The 19,482-nt window shown below is 42.1% G+C and overlaps 1 protein-coding gene across 4 annotated transcripts in view; it reads right to left on the bottom strand.

The window, feature by feature from the left end:
• The window catches only part of SEMA5A (semaphorin 5A), a 549,656-nt gene that overhangs the window by 59,692 nt on the left and 470,482 nt on the right, over positions 1-19,482 (bottom strand). For all 4 annotated transcript variants that reach the window (XM_075921490.1, XM_075921489.1, XM_006111031.3 and 1 more), the window contains one exon: positions 1,484-1,709. In XM_075921490.1, the coding sequence (XP_075777605.1) occupies positions 1,484-1,709 (226 nt within the window). The remainder of the gene's footprint in view (positions 1-1,483; positions 1,710-19,482) is intronic.

Below are 19,482 nucleotides of genomic sequence, written 5' to 3'. Positions count from 1 at the left end.
CTAGTTCAAACTAGGGGGCTAGTGTAGTCATACCCTCAGATATTTGGCTGTCTGGTTCTTGCTCACAGGTTTAAGGTCAGTCTTTTTGTCTTGCGTGGGCTTAGGAAGGAATTTCCCTCCAGGTAAGATGGGGGAAGGGAGCTCAACTTCTTCTGCAGCAAGTGGCTGCAGGTCACTTGCCATATCAATCTGAATATATCTCACACATACCCCTGCCTTTCTCAGGCCTCAGGCACTGGTGCACCTTAGGCCCCTTCTCTTCTCTCCCTGTGGAACGTAATAATCTAGTCACCTTTGGGTTGTAATATTTTGGTTTAATTTCAGTTGCTGGGTTTAGTGTGTGTACAGTGGGCGGTGTTGGTGGCCTCTGATATACATGCAGGTCAGAATAGATGAGCCAGTGATCCCTTCTGGCCTTAAACTCTGTAATACTATGAAAAACACCAAGTAAAAATCTTCACTCTGTCATGAAACTGGAATTACAGCCATTGGTCTAGCACAGTGTTTCTTAAACTGTGTTCCGAGATACACCGGCGTGTGCCGCAGAGAACAACAGAATTCAAAATGGACGTCCCTGAAGGCGTGGACAACTTTTTTTTTGCTCAATAACTCAATAACTTTCTCCCCGACCATTTTCCTCCCCGACTTTTTTTTTTTTCCCCTCAACCAAAAATCCTTGGTGTTCCTCAGAAAAAAAATTATTGTTTGGTATTCCTCGGTCTTAAATAGTTTAAGAAACACTGGTCTAGCAAGTTCATAAATTCCAAGACCAGAATGATCAGCTTGTCTGACTGCCCACAAAACAAAGCCAAAGGATGACCCTGAATTATTTCCTATTTGAACTAAAGCATATGTACAAGGCACAGCATGTGTGTAGGGCTGTCTCATTTCGGGGTATACAGACCCCCCCCCCCCCCGACAGGCACAGCATGTGTGTAGGGCTGTCTCATTCAGGAGTATACAGACCCCCCCTCCCCCGACAGGCACAGCACGTGTGTAGGGCTGTCTCATTTGGGGGTATACAGACCCCCCCCCCGACAGGCACAGCATGTGTGTAGGGCTGTCTCATTTGGAGGTATACAGACCCCCCCCCCGACAGGCACAGCATGTGTGTAGGGCTGTCTCATTTGGGGGTATACAGACCCCCCCTCCCGACAGGCACAGCATGTGTGTAGGGCTGTCTCATTCAGGAGTATATAGACCCCCCCCCCGACAGGCACAGCATGTGTGTAGGGCTGTCTCATTTGGGGGTACACAGACCCCCCCCCCCACAGGCACAGCATGTGTGTAGGGCTGTCTCATTTGATTGAAAAAATTACTAGTGATAAAAAATTCATTACAATACTTAGGTAAACTATTCCAATTCTGGATTAATCTCACTGTTAAAAACGCACATCAATTTCCAGCCACTTGACTGTATTATACCACTGTCCACTAATCTGTCTACTGGGTGCTATTATTCACTTGTACTATCTCTGCTTACCATCTGTTGAGCATCCGCTGGTACCATCACTGGAACAATAACGCATTTCAATCCTCTGTCTTCCCACCTCTAGCAAATTTGGGTCAGGCAAGCGTGCCTTGCAAGTGTAGCGGAATCGTTGTTCATAGTGGCCACCATTGTCTGAGATATTGACTGGAGTCCAAGGCGTCCAAGGGGTGGTCTTTTTCAGCTCTGGACAGGGATTGGTGTTACAAGGTTGATACTCCTAGAAGAAAATTATCAATTGTTTATATTTACAATATGGCATGGAGTAAACAACCTGACAAGAGAATTTTGATCCCATCTCCTCTTTCAGTCTTCATTGCCGCCAGTGGATTTTGAATTCTAAAGCCCCAAAAGATTTTTTTCTACTTGGAATAATATATATACAATGGGCTAGATTCGCAAACGAACCTAGCAGTAGTGTCCCAGAGTCTTGCCATACCTAACTCTTAGATACGCAGAACAATCATTGGAATTCCCAAATCCTCAGTTCAGCACATAGACTCCATGCATACAACGAGTGGGGAGAGATAAAGATGAGCACCTTACAATTAGAGGTACAAAAGCCAGCACATTAGGCAGTTCATAAGAACGGCCATACTAGGTCAGACCAAAAGTCCATCTAGCCCAGTACTCTGTCTGCCAACAGTGACCAAGGCCAGATGCCTCAGAGGGAGTGAACTGAACATGTAATAATCAAGTGATCCCTCCCCTGTCATCCATTTCCAGCCTCTGACAAACAGAGGCTAGGGACACCATTCCTACCCATCCTGGCTAATAGTTATTGATGGATCTATCCTGCATGAATTTATCTAGCTCTTTTTTGAACCCTGTTAAAGTCTGGTCTTCTCAACATCCTCTGGGAAAGAGTTCCATAGGTTGACTGTGCACTGAGTGAAGAAAAAACTTCCTTTTGTTTGTTTTAAACCTGCTACTTATTAATTTCATTTGGAGAAAGGTGGTTAAGTCTGTGGCTTAGGAAGACACCTCCCTTTGCCTGGAAATTCCTCTCTTTGTGTTAGGGGACTATGCCATTTTAGCAAGAAGCTGGCGAAGGCGTGAGGAGGGAGAGGTGGAGCTCCAGAGTAACTTTCAGCCCAGGGGTTCTCACCTAGAATGCGGGAGACTCCCCCCTTAGTTCAAGTTCCTCCTCCACCTTTCAGGTGAAACCACTTGGTTATTGTCTATTTTTAGATGGCACTCCATCAGGCCTGGCCTCCACCTAAAACTTAGATCAACCTAAGCACTGACATAGGCATGATCCTTTCTGTGCCCTACGACTGGAGCCCCACAGGAATAAATAGTGGGTGCTCAGCATCTACTGGCAGCCCTACCAATAATCTCCACAGCCACCCTCTAGCACCCAATTGCCTCATAAAAGATGTCAGGGTGAAATGGTAGGTTTTGGCAGCCAGGTATGGGACAGGCTGAAGATGAGCTAACACTGTAAAAGCACTTGTATATGCTTGAAATGCGACAGTGACACAGCTACAGCTGCACTGCTGCAGCACATCAGTGAAGACATTACCTATGTCAACAAGATGGGTTCTCCTGTTGGCATAGATAATCCACTTTTCCCAGTTGGTGTAGCTTAGTCTTTGGAGAAATTCTTCTGTTGACCTAGAGCTGTCTACACCAGGTGTTAGGTCATCTTAAGCATGTTGCTCAGGAGTGTGGATTTTTGAAAATTGAGAGATGTAGCACAGTTGACCTAAGTTTTGAGTATGCACCAGGCTATGAAAGTTATAATGGCAGAGCTGCATTGATCAGTGATGTGAAAAAAAACAAACAACCCTGACAAAGATGTCTACACAGCAAAAACCGCAGAGTAGACTTAGCTGTGTTGACCAAAGAGTGCTTCTACTGATGTAGCTAATGTTGTTTGAAGAGGTGATGCTCTTGTACCAATACAAAAATGCTTTATGTTGATATAGGCTACGTCTACCTGAGGGGCACTGCTACCCCTAGCTATGTCAGCAATGGCTATGTAGTGTAGATTCATTTTCAAGCCTTTCTTTGCAATGCAGAAGGCTAAAAACATATGACCTGATTCACCACTGTGTTACTCCAGCTTCACTTCAGTGAAATCTGTGGCGTTAAACTGGTGTTAAAGATCAAGCAATGCAGTGATGAGACAGGACCATCATTTTTTGTTTAAACGAAAGCGTAGGCTTCTTCTACATTTAAAATTTAGTTCAACATAGCTATGGTGCTCAGAGGGATGAAAAATCCATTTTGTGAGTGCCCTCGCTATGTTGACCTAACCCTTGGAGTAGATGCAGACCCTAGGTAGATAGAAGAATCCTTCCATCCACTTAGCTACCATTGTTCCTACAGTGACAGAAAAATCCTTTCAGTTGCTCCAGGCTGTATCGATGCTTTGGGTTCATGGCAACATAGCTACGGCACTGTAGTTATGATGCTATAATTCCTGTGACACAGCCATGGCCATAGATTTTGGAGCACAGTTCTGCAGCAAACTGCGTGGCAAATTCTTGGGCTTCACAATCCTATAAGGGGTCCTGACTGTGTCTGTGAAGAAAAGCTAAAAATTCATTCTCTTCATTGACAACCACCTAAAGTAAAATAATGTGAATTAAAAACTGCAATAGTTGATGCATCTGTAAAAAATTAAAGGTTAAATTTGATATTGGCAATATATTTTGGTCCTATCTATACATAAAAAAACATAATGAAATAATATAATTGAATGGAACAGGATATGCATCTGTTGTTGTAATGCCAAGATTGCACACAATTTTTGAGTTGTATGACTTCAGTAATACATCAGAGGCAAATATCTATCAGCAAAACTGAGAGCAACACTATTATGTGTAAAAAATATTTTACTTTAAACTGCAGGTGGCAACATCTGTAGCATCCAACAAGGAAATAGTGTTCTGTCTAACTTTGACAGAATATTGCCTCTGTCAGAAAGAAATGGTGCACAGAATAAAAATCAGAATACATAACAGATTGACTATATATTCCATTTGTTTCTCATTCAAATATAGATTCAATACTAAAAATGATTAAAAGTATGCTGTAGCATATTTTTAAAAATATACTTAAATCTATTTGTTAGCTGGTATAGTTGCAAGTAATAGAACTAGTTATCTACAAAATATTTTGTTTCCTATTCCTTTTTTTACTGATTTCAGTTTCTTTATTGTTTCTTTTATGCATATGGTATCTCATGGTTGTGTGAACTTCTTTTGTTTTTTCTGTTCTTTTTCTTTGTGATCTATGGAGGTAATCTCTCAACATACACAAGCCAACTAAATCAACATTAACAACCCTTTCAAATTCACTCATCACATAGGTTGTCTTTTAGGATTTACTCTTAATGAAATGCATCAGTGGGTAGATTATTACTAGAATATTCTCTCAGAACTGTGGAATTGTATATTGATTCCATATACTTCTGTATTTCAAGTTTCTTTTGCTGTTTGTTTCATCGTGCAGCTATTATATCATTTTTTCAAAATTCAATAGCTGTACTTTTGCTATGGTAGCTGAAAATGATTGATATGAAAGACCAGAGCCTTACCTAGTATAAATGAGCAAAGTTCCATTGGGTTCTTGCCCAAAATATTTGTTCAATGTGAAAAGAAGTAATGAATCCAGCAAAAAGACAATTAAATAGATGCAAACTGTACTGAGGGCATATGTCTACACGGCAGTTAAAAGCCTGTGGCTGACCCATGCCAGCTGGCTCAAGCTCGTGGAGTTTGAACTAAGAGTTTGTTTAATTGTGTTGTAAATGCTCCTGCTGAGGCCCCTCCTACCTTACAGGGTCCTAGAGCCTGAGCTTCAGCCTGAGTGTCTACACTGCAATTAAACAACCCCTTACCCTGAGCCCCACAAGCCTGAGTCAGGTGGCTCAGGCAGGCCATAGGTTTTAATTGCTGTGTAAATGTATCCTAAGAAGAGCTAGGGCTGGAAAATTCAGCAGTTGCAGAGACCGTCAGACCCCTGCATCAACTGCACATGTCAAGATAAACCCACCGTAAACTGAAGCTCTCCCTACCTTGGGTAATAAGATGCCATTCTAGACTTTTTTTTTAACCTTCGTTTGCCCATCAAAGCAACAGTGCTTGAGAAGACTGAAACAGCCTTTTTCTTCAAGAACCAAAAGTAACCTCCCTAGGTGTGTGGGTTACATATTCCCTGCAAGGAGCTCCTGGCCCTCAGGGAGCATGTCTTGGCTTTAGAGGCCAGAGTTGCTGAACTGGAAGCACTAAGGGAGGCAGAAAGGTACATAGATGAGACTGTCCAGGACACAGTAGAGCAGTGCCACCGCGAGTCAGACAGTCTCTGTGCTGGTGAGTGGAACCTTCCTTCCAGATGGTTTTGTGGTACCCTCTCAAATTGAGGATTTCTACAGGAGAGGGAACTCCAGTTATTAGGAAGAGATAGGTGTTCAATCATTAGAAACATAGCTGGATTTGTGATGTCCAGGAGAAGCGCATGGTGATTTGCCTGCCTGGTGTACGTCTTATCACAGATAGTTTTTAAGTGCTTATATACAAATCTAGAAGTCTAAATATGGGTGAACTAGAGTGCCTTGTATTAAAAAGGGCTATTGATATAATGGGTATCACAGAAACTTGGTGGAATGAGGATAATCAATGGGACACAAAAATACCAGGATACAATATATGTCAGAAGGACAGAACAGGTCATGCTGGTGAGGGAATGGCACTATATGAGAAAGAAAGCATAGAATCAAATGAAGTCAAGAACTTAAAGGAACCAAACTGTACCATAGAATCTCTATGAACAGCAATTCCATACTCTAATAATAAAAACATAGCAGCAGGGCTATATTACAGACCACCTGATCAGTATAGTGATAGTGACTATGAAATGGTAAGGGAGATTAGAGAGATATTATCAAAATTTAAAAAACAGTAATATTGGAGTATTTCAATATCCCCATATTGACTGGGTACACGCCACCTCAGGATGGGATGCAGAGATAAAGTTTCTTGATACCTTCAATGACTGCTTCTTGGAGCAGCTGTTTCTAGAACCCACAAGAGGAGAAGCAATTCTTGATTTAGTCCCAATTGGAGCAGAGGATCTGGTCCAGGAGGTGAATGTAGCTGGACCAACTGAAAATATTGAATTAATTAAATGTAACATCTTTGTGGTGGGAAAAACACCACAGATATCTAAAACTGTGCCATTTAATTTCAGAAAGGGGAACTATACAAAATGAAGAGGTTAATTAAACAGAAATTAAAAGGTACAGTGTCAAAAGTAAAATCCCCACAAGCTACACGGAAACTTTTCAAATTCACCATAATAAAGGATCAATTTAAATGTAGTTCCCAAATTTAAAAAAAAAACTAATAAGAGAAACAAAAAAGAGACACCATGGTTTAAAAACCAAGTAAAAGAAGCAGTGAGAGATAAAAAAGTATTGTTTAAAAAAGTGGATGTTAAATCCTAAGGAGCCTAATCACTGGCAAATAAAGTGTAAAATAGAATTAGGAAAGCCAAAAACAATTTGAAGAACAGCTAGAGAAAAACTCAAAAAGTAATAGCAATTTTTAAAGTTCATCAGAAGTGTGTGTGTGTGTATAGTAAACTTGCTGCCCCAGGAAGCACATTCAAGGAACTTAAAAGTGAATGTGCAATTTACATTTTAAAAAAATCTAAAGAGAAATTGCTCTTTATGAACACAATTTTAGAGAAGTGGAAAATCTTCTCAGCTTCTTTAAAAAAATTGATTACAGTACTATATATTCCTACAGCTAAAAACAAATCACAAGTACAGTATACAAGGATACCAACAAAATATAATTAGATTAATTTAATTTTGTCTATTGCCATTTCCTGCAAATATTGCAAACTAAAATACAGCTTCAAAAACTTGATCTGAATGAACACCTGAGACCCATTATGCACAAATCCTGAAATGAAAATTGTTTTTTGTACTCCACAACTTAGGCCAGGTCACTTAGGACACTGCGGGAGGAAGCTCGGCATAAGGTACACAGCTACAACTATGTAAATGATGTAGCTGAAGTCGACATACCTTAAGCCAAGCTTGGCACCATCAGCACAGCAGGAGGTCGACAGGAGAAATTCTCCTGTTGACTTCCCTTATTCCTCACAATAGCAAGGAGTACTGTCTCCAGCAGGGACACCCTCAGTGTTCGATTTAGCAGATCTTTACTAGACCTGCTAAATCGAACCCTGGAACTCAGAGTGTCAATCCTCTGGTAAATGTAGACATAGCCTCTGAATAGACATCCTTCTTGATCACTTGGATGTTGGGTGTAGCCAACACACTGTATGAAACTGGTCACAAAATTCTGAAGTTCACTAAATGGTTGATATCAGCTTCTGCCCGATGCTTCAAAGCATATGGCACAACTCTGGGCTTGCATTATTTTGGCTGGCTGTCAGACTTATGGGTGAGCTTCATTGAGACATTGCTTATCTGTCCAAGTTCTTTTTGAAAAACTTTGGAACATTCGTCATATAATGGTGTATACATTTGTTCAGTCACATACTAAAGTAAAACCACTAATTGTCAATTTAGTTCAACTTTCAATTGGAGTATTCCTTTTGGGACTAGCTTGTCTCCAGTAAGTCTTTAAAACCATGGAGGTTTCCTCAAAGGAACTTGTGACAAATTCTAGTGATAGGTAGATGCAGAAATTAGACAAATGGCAGCTCCAGTATCAAGGTCCACTCTGGTGAAACTTGCCAGATGAACGGTGTAACCCAGATGCCATCTCTTAATCCAGTTTCTGACAGCACACATCATGCTAGGATTTGATCAGTGTCATTTGAGTTCTTGTGCCAACTTGTTCCCAGCATCCATCTTTTCTTAGGCTCAGCATTCCTAAGTATCTTCTTGGATGTATGGTTATTCTGTGTTGCTGGTCACGGAATTGTGTCACAGGCCACGGTCAGGAATCCTTCTCAGCATGAGTTGCTTGTGCACAGTAGCCGCACACTCATTCTTTTCATTCCCATGATCCTCTTTCTTGTTAACTTCTTTGCTTACACTAAAGTCTAGCAAATCTGTCTCTGTGATCTCCATGGCAACGGCTGTTTCAACCAACATCTTGAACATAAGTGCTGATACAGTCAGTACTGTCTCTGGGTTAGGTCACTGTATAATCCAGAGATAGAAGCCATTCCTTCCTTAATCTTCCTTAATCATCAACTTCTTTAGAGCAGCAACAAACTGTGCGCCCCAAGTCTCCACTTCTCAGATGTTGCTAATGGAACATTTACCATTATGTTATTATCGATGCAATAGGAGAGAAATGTTCCTGCACTGCTGCAGTAATTGTGGCATATGTGGCCGCTCCAGGCACTGCTGGAGACAAGAGTTTATGCAGCAGTCCATATGCCTTCAGACTCAGCACTGTCACCAAGGCTGAAACTCTCTGTCCATCTGGAATGGAGCCACAAGCTACAAATTGTTTAAACCATTCAAGGTACGCAATCTGTGATTGGCCGTTTTCGTCAAACTCACCAACACTGCTCACAGAAGTAGCCATTTCACTGCTCTTTTGAGGAACATTACAACTCCTGGACTTCTCTGCCACAGCAAGAGAGCCAGATTAATACAGGGGCTTTAGAACTGGTATCTCAGAGCCTTTGGCTAAGTGGGGCCTCACAAGCTAGATGACACCCAGTATTTCTTTTCATCCAGCCTGTGCCATGGGCTGGATCCCAGTCCTTGAGCATTGGTGCTCCCACCCCATCCAGAGCTGAGGCCAGGAACGCTGGCTCGCCAGCATGCCCCTGTGGTAAGGGGCATTCAGAGAATCTTTGCATACTGCCTCGAGCCCCAGGACTGATGTCACAGATCAGCGGGATATGTGGGAGCAGTGCCTCCGGACACAGGCAACGTGCACGACCCAGAGTGACTTAACCTGTCTGCCAATGGGCCAGACATGTCAGTCACCTCAGGGAGCAAAGCAGAGCAGTGTGGAGCCAGGGCAGGCAGTGATCCTGCCTTAGCCTCACTCTGCCACTGACCAGGAGCTGATAAAAACACAGCTGTCTGTTCCTGGCTGGAGCCCTTAACAAAAGAGGCATATTGCTACCCAGGAAGTGAGGATTGTCTGAAAAAAACCCAAACCCTTAAAGCATATTTGGTCTGTAGGAAAAAAGATAAACAACACCGGGGCTTGAAGAAGCTAAGATTTGCTGGCTTATAAACTACCAGCACATCATTTACATTCTTTAGTAATAAGAGTTCTTGTTCCCCATGAATGAACAGAATTTGCTACCCTTGGGTCAACATATGTAACTACTTGGAATGAAATTTCTTTCAAATAAATGGATGTGATTTTTGGCTTCTCTGGCATCTTCATACTCTTAGCACATCCAGTAGGTATTCACTACCAGATGTCCCAAACATGACTGCAAGTGGAGGTCTGTGATGCTTTTCAGGGCTACACAAGTTTGTAAGGCACCTCACAACCACCTGCCCTTAGCAGTAGGAGACTTTGTCTATACCTGCCAGGCATCAGATCACTGCCTCCACCAAACTCAGACAACTCAGCAAGCAGCTGGCTGGGAGCCCAGCTCTGAAGTCATCACTGTCTCCTGCAGCAGCACAGAAGTAAGGAATGGTTCTACCACTCTTATTTCTGTCCTGGTGCCTTCACAGCTAGGTACTTGGGCAGCAGCCACCACTATCTGGCAGCCCAGCTCTGAAGAGAGCAGCAGAGATGTGTGGTACGACAAGGTTTGGTATTGCTGCCTTTACATCAGCACTGCTGTTAGAGGAGCACTGCCTTCAGAGCTAGACACCTGGTCAGCAGCTGCCACTTCCCATCCACCCAGTTCCACAGCAGTGCAGAAGTAAGGGTGGCCTTACTGTGACCCCCATACAATAATTTTGTGGTTCCCCCGGCAACCTCATTTTGGGTTGGGACCCCAAGTTTGAGAAATAGTGTCTCCCCCACCCCCCGTGAAATTTGCATAATATAGGATAAAAGTATACACAAGGACAGATCACATTGGAGACTAGATTTCATGGTTTATGATACATTTTTCATGTCCATGAATTTGGTAGGATCCTACTCATAAAGGCTCATTCACCCAAAGTTCCTCTCCCAGTGTTAAACAGTCAAACTGGCTGTGGTCCTCCATTCAAGCCAGTTGACAGCTTGACTCCTAGGTAAAGGATAATATCATCACCTTACTTTTTCCAGTAGAGACTCTCCTCTGGAAACTTTGCAATCTTTTGATTAGCATTTTCCTCACTTTATTAGCATATTGCTCACACTGTAAACAGGTGAAGTATACAATACACAATTTACTGATAGCCAGATAGCTCAATAAGCATCTGCTGACTCAGAGAAACTTGGATATTATCTTCTGGTGACCAACATTATTTTCAGTTATATGTAGGTACATGTTACCCATACTTATATTTCACAAGGATTATTATAATCATTGCAGTGTATATTTTAAATAGAGACCTTACAAGTCGCCTCTGATTCACAATAATGTAGAGATCAAATCCAGAGGATACCTATAATCCTATGTATCCCTATGCCCTCTTCCAGTGCTCTCAACATTGTACGACTCAGCTTTGATTTAGAGGATTGTGATGGAGTGCACAAACCTCACATAAAGCTCTGGGTTGAGACCCAAGGAAGTGGGAGGACCCAGGTTTCCTTACTATCTACCCACAGGCTCTACACCAGCAGAGACAACCTCCAAACTACTGACTGCAGACACAAGAGATACATGGAGGAAGTGGTCTGACCCTTAGCGGACACCTGCATCTCCATCCCAAGAATCTGTACATCGATTTTAAGAGTTTGTTCACTCCCTGTTACTACTGGGTTACCAATCTAGACAATTGCCTCCCACTTTTTAAAGGTAGGTTAACTTTATAAAGATGTTGTTTCTTTCAGTCTTGCAGCACCAAGTCTACTGAATACAATACAACCAGCTTCAGAGGGGTAGTCGAGTTAGTCTGTAACTGGAAAAACTTAAAAAACAACTAATAGTCTTTCCTTAAAGACTAACAAAACATGTTGATGGAATTATGAGCTTTCATGGGTACAACCCACTTCTTCAGATGATACATTGCAACTAGTTTATTATATGTGCAATGTCTTCTACATTGTACTCACTCTATCCTTTCTGACTAGTCTACTTCATCACCTTAGCATGTGCCTAAGGAAATATCTAAGCTTTGCAATTTCCCTCAAAGGCCATCAGACCAAGTCTGTATTGGATAAAAAGGGGAATGGAGGTGAGGTATATCAGGAGTCAGTAGCAGTTCCATATGGAAGGGCCCTTCAGAGAGAATCACCTGCTAGTAACTCTTTTTGTTTCAGTGAGAGTGTGAGATATAACTAAGCTTAGAGAATTATACTTTTGAATAATTTCCTGCTTCCTTTGGCATAAAAAAGAGCATTATGTTAGCATGACTAACCATGGATCAAGATTTTAAAATTCCTAAAATAGGGAATTTATGAATGTTTAAACAAACTTTACATTCGGGTTTTTTCATTGATCTCAAATACTTGTTTCAGTGCATGTATGCATGTTCAATAATAGGTGCTAATAGTTCCCTCACCTATTCTTGTTGCTCTCATGTGATTCACTGCCTGAATGTTAGGCCACTGCCTAGAATGGATCTATGAGCCATTTACACACTATTGACAACACCATATGTTCAAAAATAATAAATCAGGCCCCAAACTCCATAAGATGGCTTAAAAATCATGATTTAAAAAAACTGTGACTTCTTTAAAACTTTTTTTTGAGCCTTTAAGGATTCATATTTTCAAGGTTATCTCAGTCACCATGAGGGACAAGTAAGTTTCTTTTTTAAAACATGAAAGCTGAGATTCATATCTCATTATGAGTCTCCCAGATCTGAGGCTGTAAGAAAAAACCCATCAAACATTGTAAGTCTCACTATCAAATTGCAGGAATTGGCAATAATGTGTACAACTCAGTGGGTTCAGTTCACAGGTGGTGTTATGTTCGTCCTTCTTACATTCAAACTCTCTTAGGTCCCTTTCCTGATATGGTAAGTGAGTCTTAGGGTAGGTCTGTGCAGTAAGTGAAGGTGTGACTGTAGCACAGGTGAGCAAACCTATGCTAGTACTATTTATGCATGGAAGGGATGTGACCTAAGCTGTGATTCTCTTAGGCTTCCCCATGCTCAGTTAAATGGAGTGAGTGCAATTAAAATAAATTGCCTCATCTCTCATGTCTAAATTTGTCCCAGTAAGTCAGACTCTCCCTCTTCCTCGTGTTGATGTGGACTCATGGGAATGGGTCTGAATAAGTCTAGTGGAATCTAAATTATATAAAAGGGGTCTGATTATCTGTTGCCTTGCAAATTGTATGATCATTTACCCTGTGAGGAATGAATGTGAACTGAGAATAAAATACTACCAATGAGCTAATGATAGAATGTTTCAGGCAATGGAAAATTAAACCCAAGGGGCTTAAAGGCCTGCCTAAGCAAGGATGGTGTACAAGTTTAACTAAATTAGTTAAAAATCTGATTTAAGTTACACTGATGCAATTTTTGTGTATGGACAAGGCTTCAGTTATATCACACTGCACATCAGCTCTAAATTTGGGCTATGGTTTCTAATGTATTTGAGGGCCTGTAAGTTTACAGTAAGTGTAAGTTACATGTTAAAATTGCATGACTGCAAATGAGTCTCAGGCCAAAGTTTGCTAACTATGGTTTCTAAAGTCAGGTTCCAAACTACAAAGACAGCTTAATATAGAGGTAAGAGCTTAACTTTAGTTTGAGTATATTGGCCGGAATCTAAGGAAGTCTAAAATTGGTGTGTGCAGGTTGGCCAGATGAAGGTGTAAATTAAACTTCCTTTAGACTCGAAGACACAACTCTGAATTTGAATCCAATAATTTTATGATCACTCATTATCTTACAATTATGGGTTTTTTAAACTTTTTTTTTTTTTGCTTAGGAAGTCTATACCATATTATATGGATATTGACGCTTCCAGATACGTTTTCTGCATATTCCCTAACCAATACTAACTCCTCGCACTAAAAGCAAAAGATGAAACAAAAGAAAAAACCAATAGAACATAAAACAGTGTATCTATCAAAACATGTATCAATTCAGTGAAACATCAAACTTTCAGTAAAAAGGTCAACAGATATTTGAAATGATACATATGCCAAGAATAAGGCATCTAAATCCTATTAACTCTTTAACCAGAGCAATGCCCTGGGGAAAAAACAGAATTGTTTGCATTTGACTCTGTAAATCAGGTTCAGTTTCCTCCCTCGGGTTCTCTACCTTGATTACTGCTCTATGTCTACCTTGATTACTGCTCTATGTCTTTGTAGACCCTCCTACTGCTGACATTAGCAGGTTAGCTAAAACCATGTGCCTATTACAGAATGAGCATCTCAGCAGCTCCTGACAATTTTTAAATATCTGGTGGGTAGCAAATATGGGTCTTTAAGCAGAGCTAAGATTTGGAAATGGTCAGGAGAGAGGAGAAGAGAGCAGGCAGCTTAGGAGTAGAAGGCAGATGTTTTGGCTGCAGGACTTGCTCTGGTCCAGGGAGCTTGGCTACTCAGTGAGTGCTATGAAATGGGAATAGTTGGGAAGCCCTGGAAATTCACTGGAGTGTATACACTTCTGCTTTTTTAGGTTGTAAATTTGGTTTTAGCTTTTATAAGCAGTGGTGTATTTATTACTTGCTGCTTAGTGACCTGATAGAAAAGTATTAGAGGTTTACCTCCTGAAAGGGAATTTTTTATTTCCAGTTCTGATTTTGCCCAAAATAAAGCCTCTGTAAATCTTGCCATATAATTTATTGGTTGAAAAGTAAAAAGTATAATCAACATGCCTTTCACTGAATTTAGTTGTGGGGAAATCTGCAGATGACTTTTAGTTTTGTTTGCCAGCTGCTGTATATTATTAGCGCTGAGGACTGTTACCACAGGGTATAATTCAGAAAGTAAAAACAAAACAAAACAAAAGCACCACTGGCTGTAATCATTGTGTTTGGAATGAGCAGTTCTAGTGACAATGCTATAGACAGAAACAGATCATTTCTTAGCCGAGTAATCTGAAACTAAAGTAAAATGATATAGTAGTTATAGATATTTAAGTCAGAAGGATTTAAGTTAAAATCCTATTGTTTTAGTTCGGAAAACAGCATAATGAAAAAAAAACCAGCAAATCCACACCACCACAAAAAAAAAAAAAAAAAAAAAAAAAAATCCAAAAATAGCATAGAAAAGTAAACCTATTAATCAGTGTTTGGGACTAAAATATGATCTCAGATTCATACCTTTTTGCCTATGGTTTATCACAGAGTTAATGTTGCTTTGCCTTATAGTTTTTCCTTACAAATCAGAGAAGCCTTTAATAAACACTAAGGACCCATATCTACCCTAAGTTATACTAGACAAATTCCTTTAGATTTGGCTGGGTCTACTCTACACTGTGAATCTGAGGGTAAAACTGGAACCTACCAATCAATTGTTTGTTTACTAAGATATGAACTGGCACTAAACTAGAAAAATAAAAAGATGTCACCCATATAAACAGGTTTCCCGTACACCTGTTATGACTTTTTATTTGGTTGTGAAAGGATTTAGACCACCTGATTTCAAGTAAAAATACAAAGGAGTGCAAAGTCCTGTAAACTGTATTTTATTAAAAACAAAAAAACAAAAAGAGAGAGAAAGAGAGAGAGAGAGAGAGAGAAAATAAAATAAAAACAGAAAATGAGTAAACAGTGAGTGGTGGAAACATAACAAGCAAAGATTAGAAATTTAGAGTACTGAATTTTAACATCCTCAATATGTGGTGTCTTTCATCTCAAAGGACTTTTCAAATAACATAAAAATGTAAGGTAGCCAAATGTCTGGTTTTTAACTGAATACCCGTAGGAAAAGGGCCCCTCTCCAGCCCAATGAAAATAAACAAATGAGTGAGGGTGGGGGAAAGTGAGCGACAGAAGGCGGGGTGGGGCCTTGGAGAATGGCCAGGGCAGGGGCATTTGGTTTTGTTTGGTCAGAAATCTGGCAACCCTACAGAAATTTCTGTACATACTGCAGTTATGCAACCTCCTCTGGGGTAAAACTAAGTGGCTACTTAACTAAACAGCTAACTAGTAGACTAGAGATGGAAATCAAATTTGCAAGTCCAGAGCTGGGGACCTCACTTAGGAATGTATATGCATGCCAAAACTGGCCAAAGTGTTTAAATCACTAGACTCATTAACTTTTTTATTTAGCCACCTAAGTTGGCGGCCAGACTTTCAAAAGTGCTGAGCTTCTGCTACTCACACTGAAATAGGAAGTGCTAAACACTCAGTAATTTTCAAAATAAGAATACTTATTCACTCACTTAACGATGAAATTAGAAGCCTAAATCTAGGCTCCCATTTTGAATAACTTAGCCACCAATTGTTCTGGCCCTGAGGTTGATAAGCTACTTTGAATATTAGGGCAAAATTGTTCCTGGATCAAAGTAAAGAAGGATATCACATTTATCTACTTAGGATAAGTGAAGAATAATACATTACTTTGTACATGGACCAATGCTTCCTCCTATTTTACAGTGCAAACCGAATTCCTACAAAATGAGGGAAAAGAAAAAAAAACACTACTCCCAAGAAAAGCATTTCTGCTACCAGAGAGAGATTGCAGGTCCTGTGGGCAGCAACATTTAGCAGGTAAAATGCCATATTCTTTTACACTACAAACTCCTTTTTTAGATATGATCGTTAAACACCAATGACATAAGATGATTCATGAATGCAGAACTTAAAGGTCAACAGGTCACATTTTAAAAAACAGAGACCAATGCAGACAGTGGTGATTTATGCATAAACTAAGTAAACTAGTTTATGGCCTCAGATTATGAGGGGCCTCTCATTACAAGAAAATTACTAGGTATAAATTGCACCCTTGCCTATGCACCAGTATATATACAAATATAAAACATTATTATTTCTATTTTCATTGTCCTTTCTGTTAGAATAGTACACATCGTTTTGGTAATGCTATAGGGCCTCTTAAACGTGACATAATTTAGGACCTCAGCTTGTCTTAATCCAGCCCAGGTAGAAATTCACAGGTACTTACGTAAGCACATTCACAAGCGTCTATTATGTGCATATAATTAGAGTAAAAATGCATGTACAAATATAGACATGTGCCCTATGCATTTTTATATGAGTGAACATCTACTTTTAAAAAACTGAACACTAAATGTGCATAAAATACAGAGCAAATAATAAAACATGAACACAAACAGCTACTTTTAATAAATCCGTGGTAGGTAAAATAATGGTTTGAAAAAGAGGGATGTTATAGAACTGGGATGAGGCATACCTGGGAGGTCGACAAATGCCTTTGATGTCGACCGCGGAACGTCCAGACTACCGCTGATCCGACAAACAGCTGATCGGCTCAGCGCGGCAGCCATGTAAATTTAAATGAAGCGGCAATTATTTAAATCGCCGCTTCATTTTCCTATGCTGGGTAGTCTAATCTACATGCCTCTGTTGTCAGAGGCATGTAGTCTAGACATACCCTTGATGTCCCTTCCAGTTCTAGTGTTCTATGATTCTGTTTATAATTGTGGGACTCATATGAAGCATTCTGTGTGTTACGTGAGTTGCATCTGCACGACTATATACAGGCAGTCCCCGACTTACGTGGATCCGACTTACGTCGGATCCCTAGATACGAACGGGGTGAGGCAACTCCCGCACATGCACAGCAGCATTCCCGGGGCTCGCTCACCTGGGTCCTAGGATCCTCCTCCTCCTCGGGCCGGCTCCGACTGGGGTCCCGCAGAGCTGCCAGGCAGAGGAAAAGTGCCTCCCCACGCCCGCTGCCCCCCCCACCCCCCTGCCAGCAACAGGCTGCCGAACAGACAAAAGCAGCCTCTCTGCCCCTCCTCCCCCTATACATGCCGGGCTCCCGGAGCGCAGCAGCGTCCCCGGGGCTCGCTCACCTGGGTCCTAGAATCCACCTCCTCCTCCTCTTCGGCCGGCTCCAACTGGCCTCTGCCTGCAGCAGCTGGCCACAGGGACAGGGATCCCGCAGAGCTGCTGGGCAGAGGAAAAGTGCCCCCCCACGCCCGCTGCCCCCCCCCCCCCCGCGGCCTCGCATCCTGCACGCCTCCCCCCTCCCCCCTGCCAGCAACAGGCTGCCCCCTCCCCTGAGCAACAGGCTGCCCAACAGCAGACAAAAGCAGCCTCTCTGCCCCTCCTCCCCCTATACATGCTGGGCTCCCTGGGCAAACAAAGACTCCACCAAAACAAACAAAGTGCTGGCCTCATTGTGTTAGCAAAAAAAGGACCCTCCTCCTAGAACCCTGGGTGGTGTGTGGAAATAAAGCTATTAGCTCAAAGCATGGTGCAGAGCTGTTTGGTATTTGATGAGTTACTCCTTTAGTCCTGAGTTTGTCACAGGGACAGAAATAGATGTGAAATCTTCTGACCAGGGGAACAGACAGCAAAACAAACATTAGAGGGGAGTTAACCTTTCCCTATGCTATCCAAAACTAAAAAAAATGTTTGGCTAGAGTTTCCCCTACAATATGTACCAGTTCCGACTTACATACAAATTCAACTTAAGAACAAACCTACAGTCCCTATCTTGTACGTAACCCGGGGACTGCCTGTATACATATATATCTCATGGGCTGCAGATGTGTGCTGATTACACCACAAGCAGCCTGTGGTGACGGTTTGAGAACCATTTGCTTTAGTCATTACATCACTGTTTATTTTTTATGCGCACTGATTTTGAAGTAAAATCTATATACATCTTCAGACAGATACATAATAATGCACACGAGAGATAAAATGGTGTATCAATTCTATAACATCCCTCTTCAGGAGGGCATTCAACAGACCTTTTGTGCTGCCTCTTGTTGTCAGTCCCAGCAGACGGGTTAAGGCAGTGGTCTCCAACCTTTTTAAACACGAAATCACTTTTTGAATTTAAGTGCAAGCCAAGATCTACCTCAAATCCAAATATCCTTGCCCCACCTTCTTTGTGCTCCTTGCCCCACCTCTCTCTGAGACTCCAACCTTGCTCACTCAATCTTCCATCCCTCCCCCATCCTCACTCACTATCACCACGGAGGGGCAGAGCATTGGGGTGCAGGTTCTGGTCTTGGGCTAAGGTATTTAGAGTGTGAGGGGCTCTGAGCTGAGCTTGGGGCAGGCAGTTGGGTTGCAGGCGGGGGTTCTAGGTGCAGGCTCTGGGAAGGCATTTTTGGATACAGGGGGGCTCAGGGCGAGGGCAGGGCTTGGGGTACAGGAGGAGGTTCATAATTTGGGTAGGGGTTCAGGATGTGGACTCCAGCTGGGCACTGCTTACCTCAGGTGGCTCCTAGTGGTGCTGCAGTGGAGCTAAGGCAGGCTCACCCCTGTCCTAGTCCTGCACCACTCCCAAAAGCAGCCAACAAACTTGCTCCATACCTAGTCCTGTTGTGCCCCATCTCTGCTCTGTGGAGATAGGATACAAGGCAGTGGCGGATATAGGGCAGGGCAAGCGGGACGGCTGCCCCGGGCCCCGCACTACAAGAAGCACTGCGCATGCGCCGTGTCAGAGGGGAGGCCCCGCGAAATTGTGCTGCCCTGGGCCCCACAAAATCCTCATCTGCCCCTGATACAAGGTAGGAGAAGGGGGCACCTTGACATCAGCACCCCTCATCTCCCTCCCCTGCTCTTCACAGCAAGCAGAAGGCTCCTGGGGGAACAGCTCCAAGGCAAAGGGTAGGAGGTGCACAGCAATGGGGAAGGGGAAGGGGGAGGGGCAGCTGAAGTGCTGGCACTTGATAGTCTCTTGGCCTAAAACAGTCAGGATCACCTGTCAGAGGCTCCAAGATCTACCAGTAGACCCTGATCTACTGGTTGGTGACCACTGGAATAAAGACTAGCACCATTCAAGATGCTCAAGCTATAAGGTTAATGAAGCAAAGAGAGGAAAATAGTGATTGCAGACACACAAGGAGA

This window comes from Pelodiscus sinensis, chromosome 2 (genome assembly GCF_049634645.1).
Source record: "Pelodiscus sinensis isolate JC-2024 chromosome 2, ASM4963464v1, whole genome shotgun sequence".
NCBI lineage: Eukaryota > Metazoa > Chordata > Testudines > Trionychidae > Pelodiscus > Pelodiscus sinensis.
This window is presented reverse-complemented; position numbering and strand designations above follow the sequence as displayed.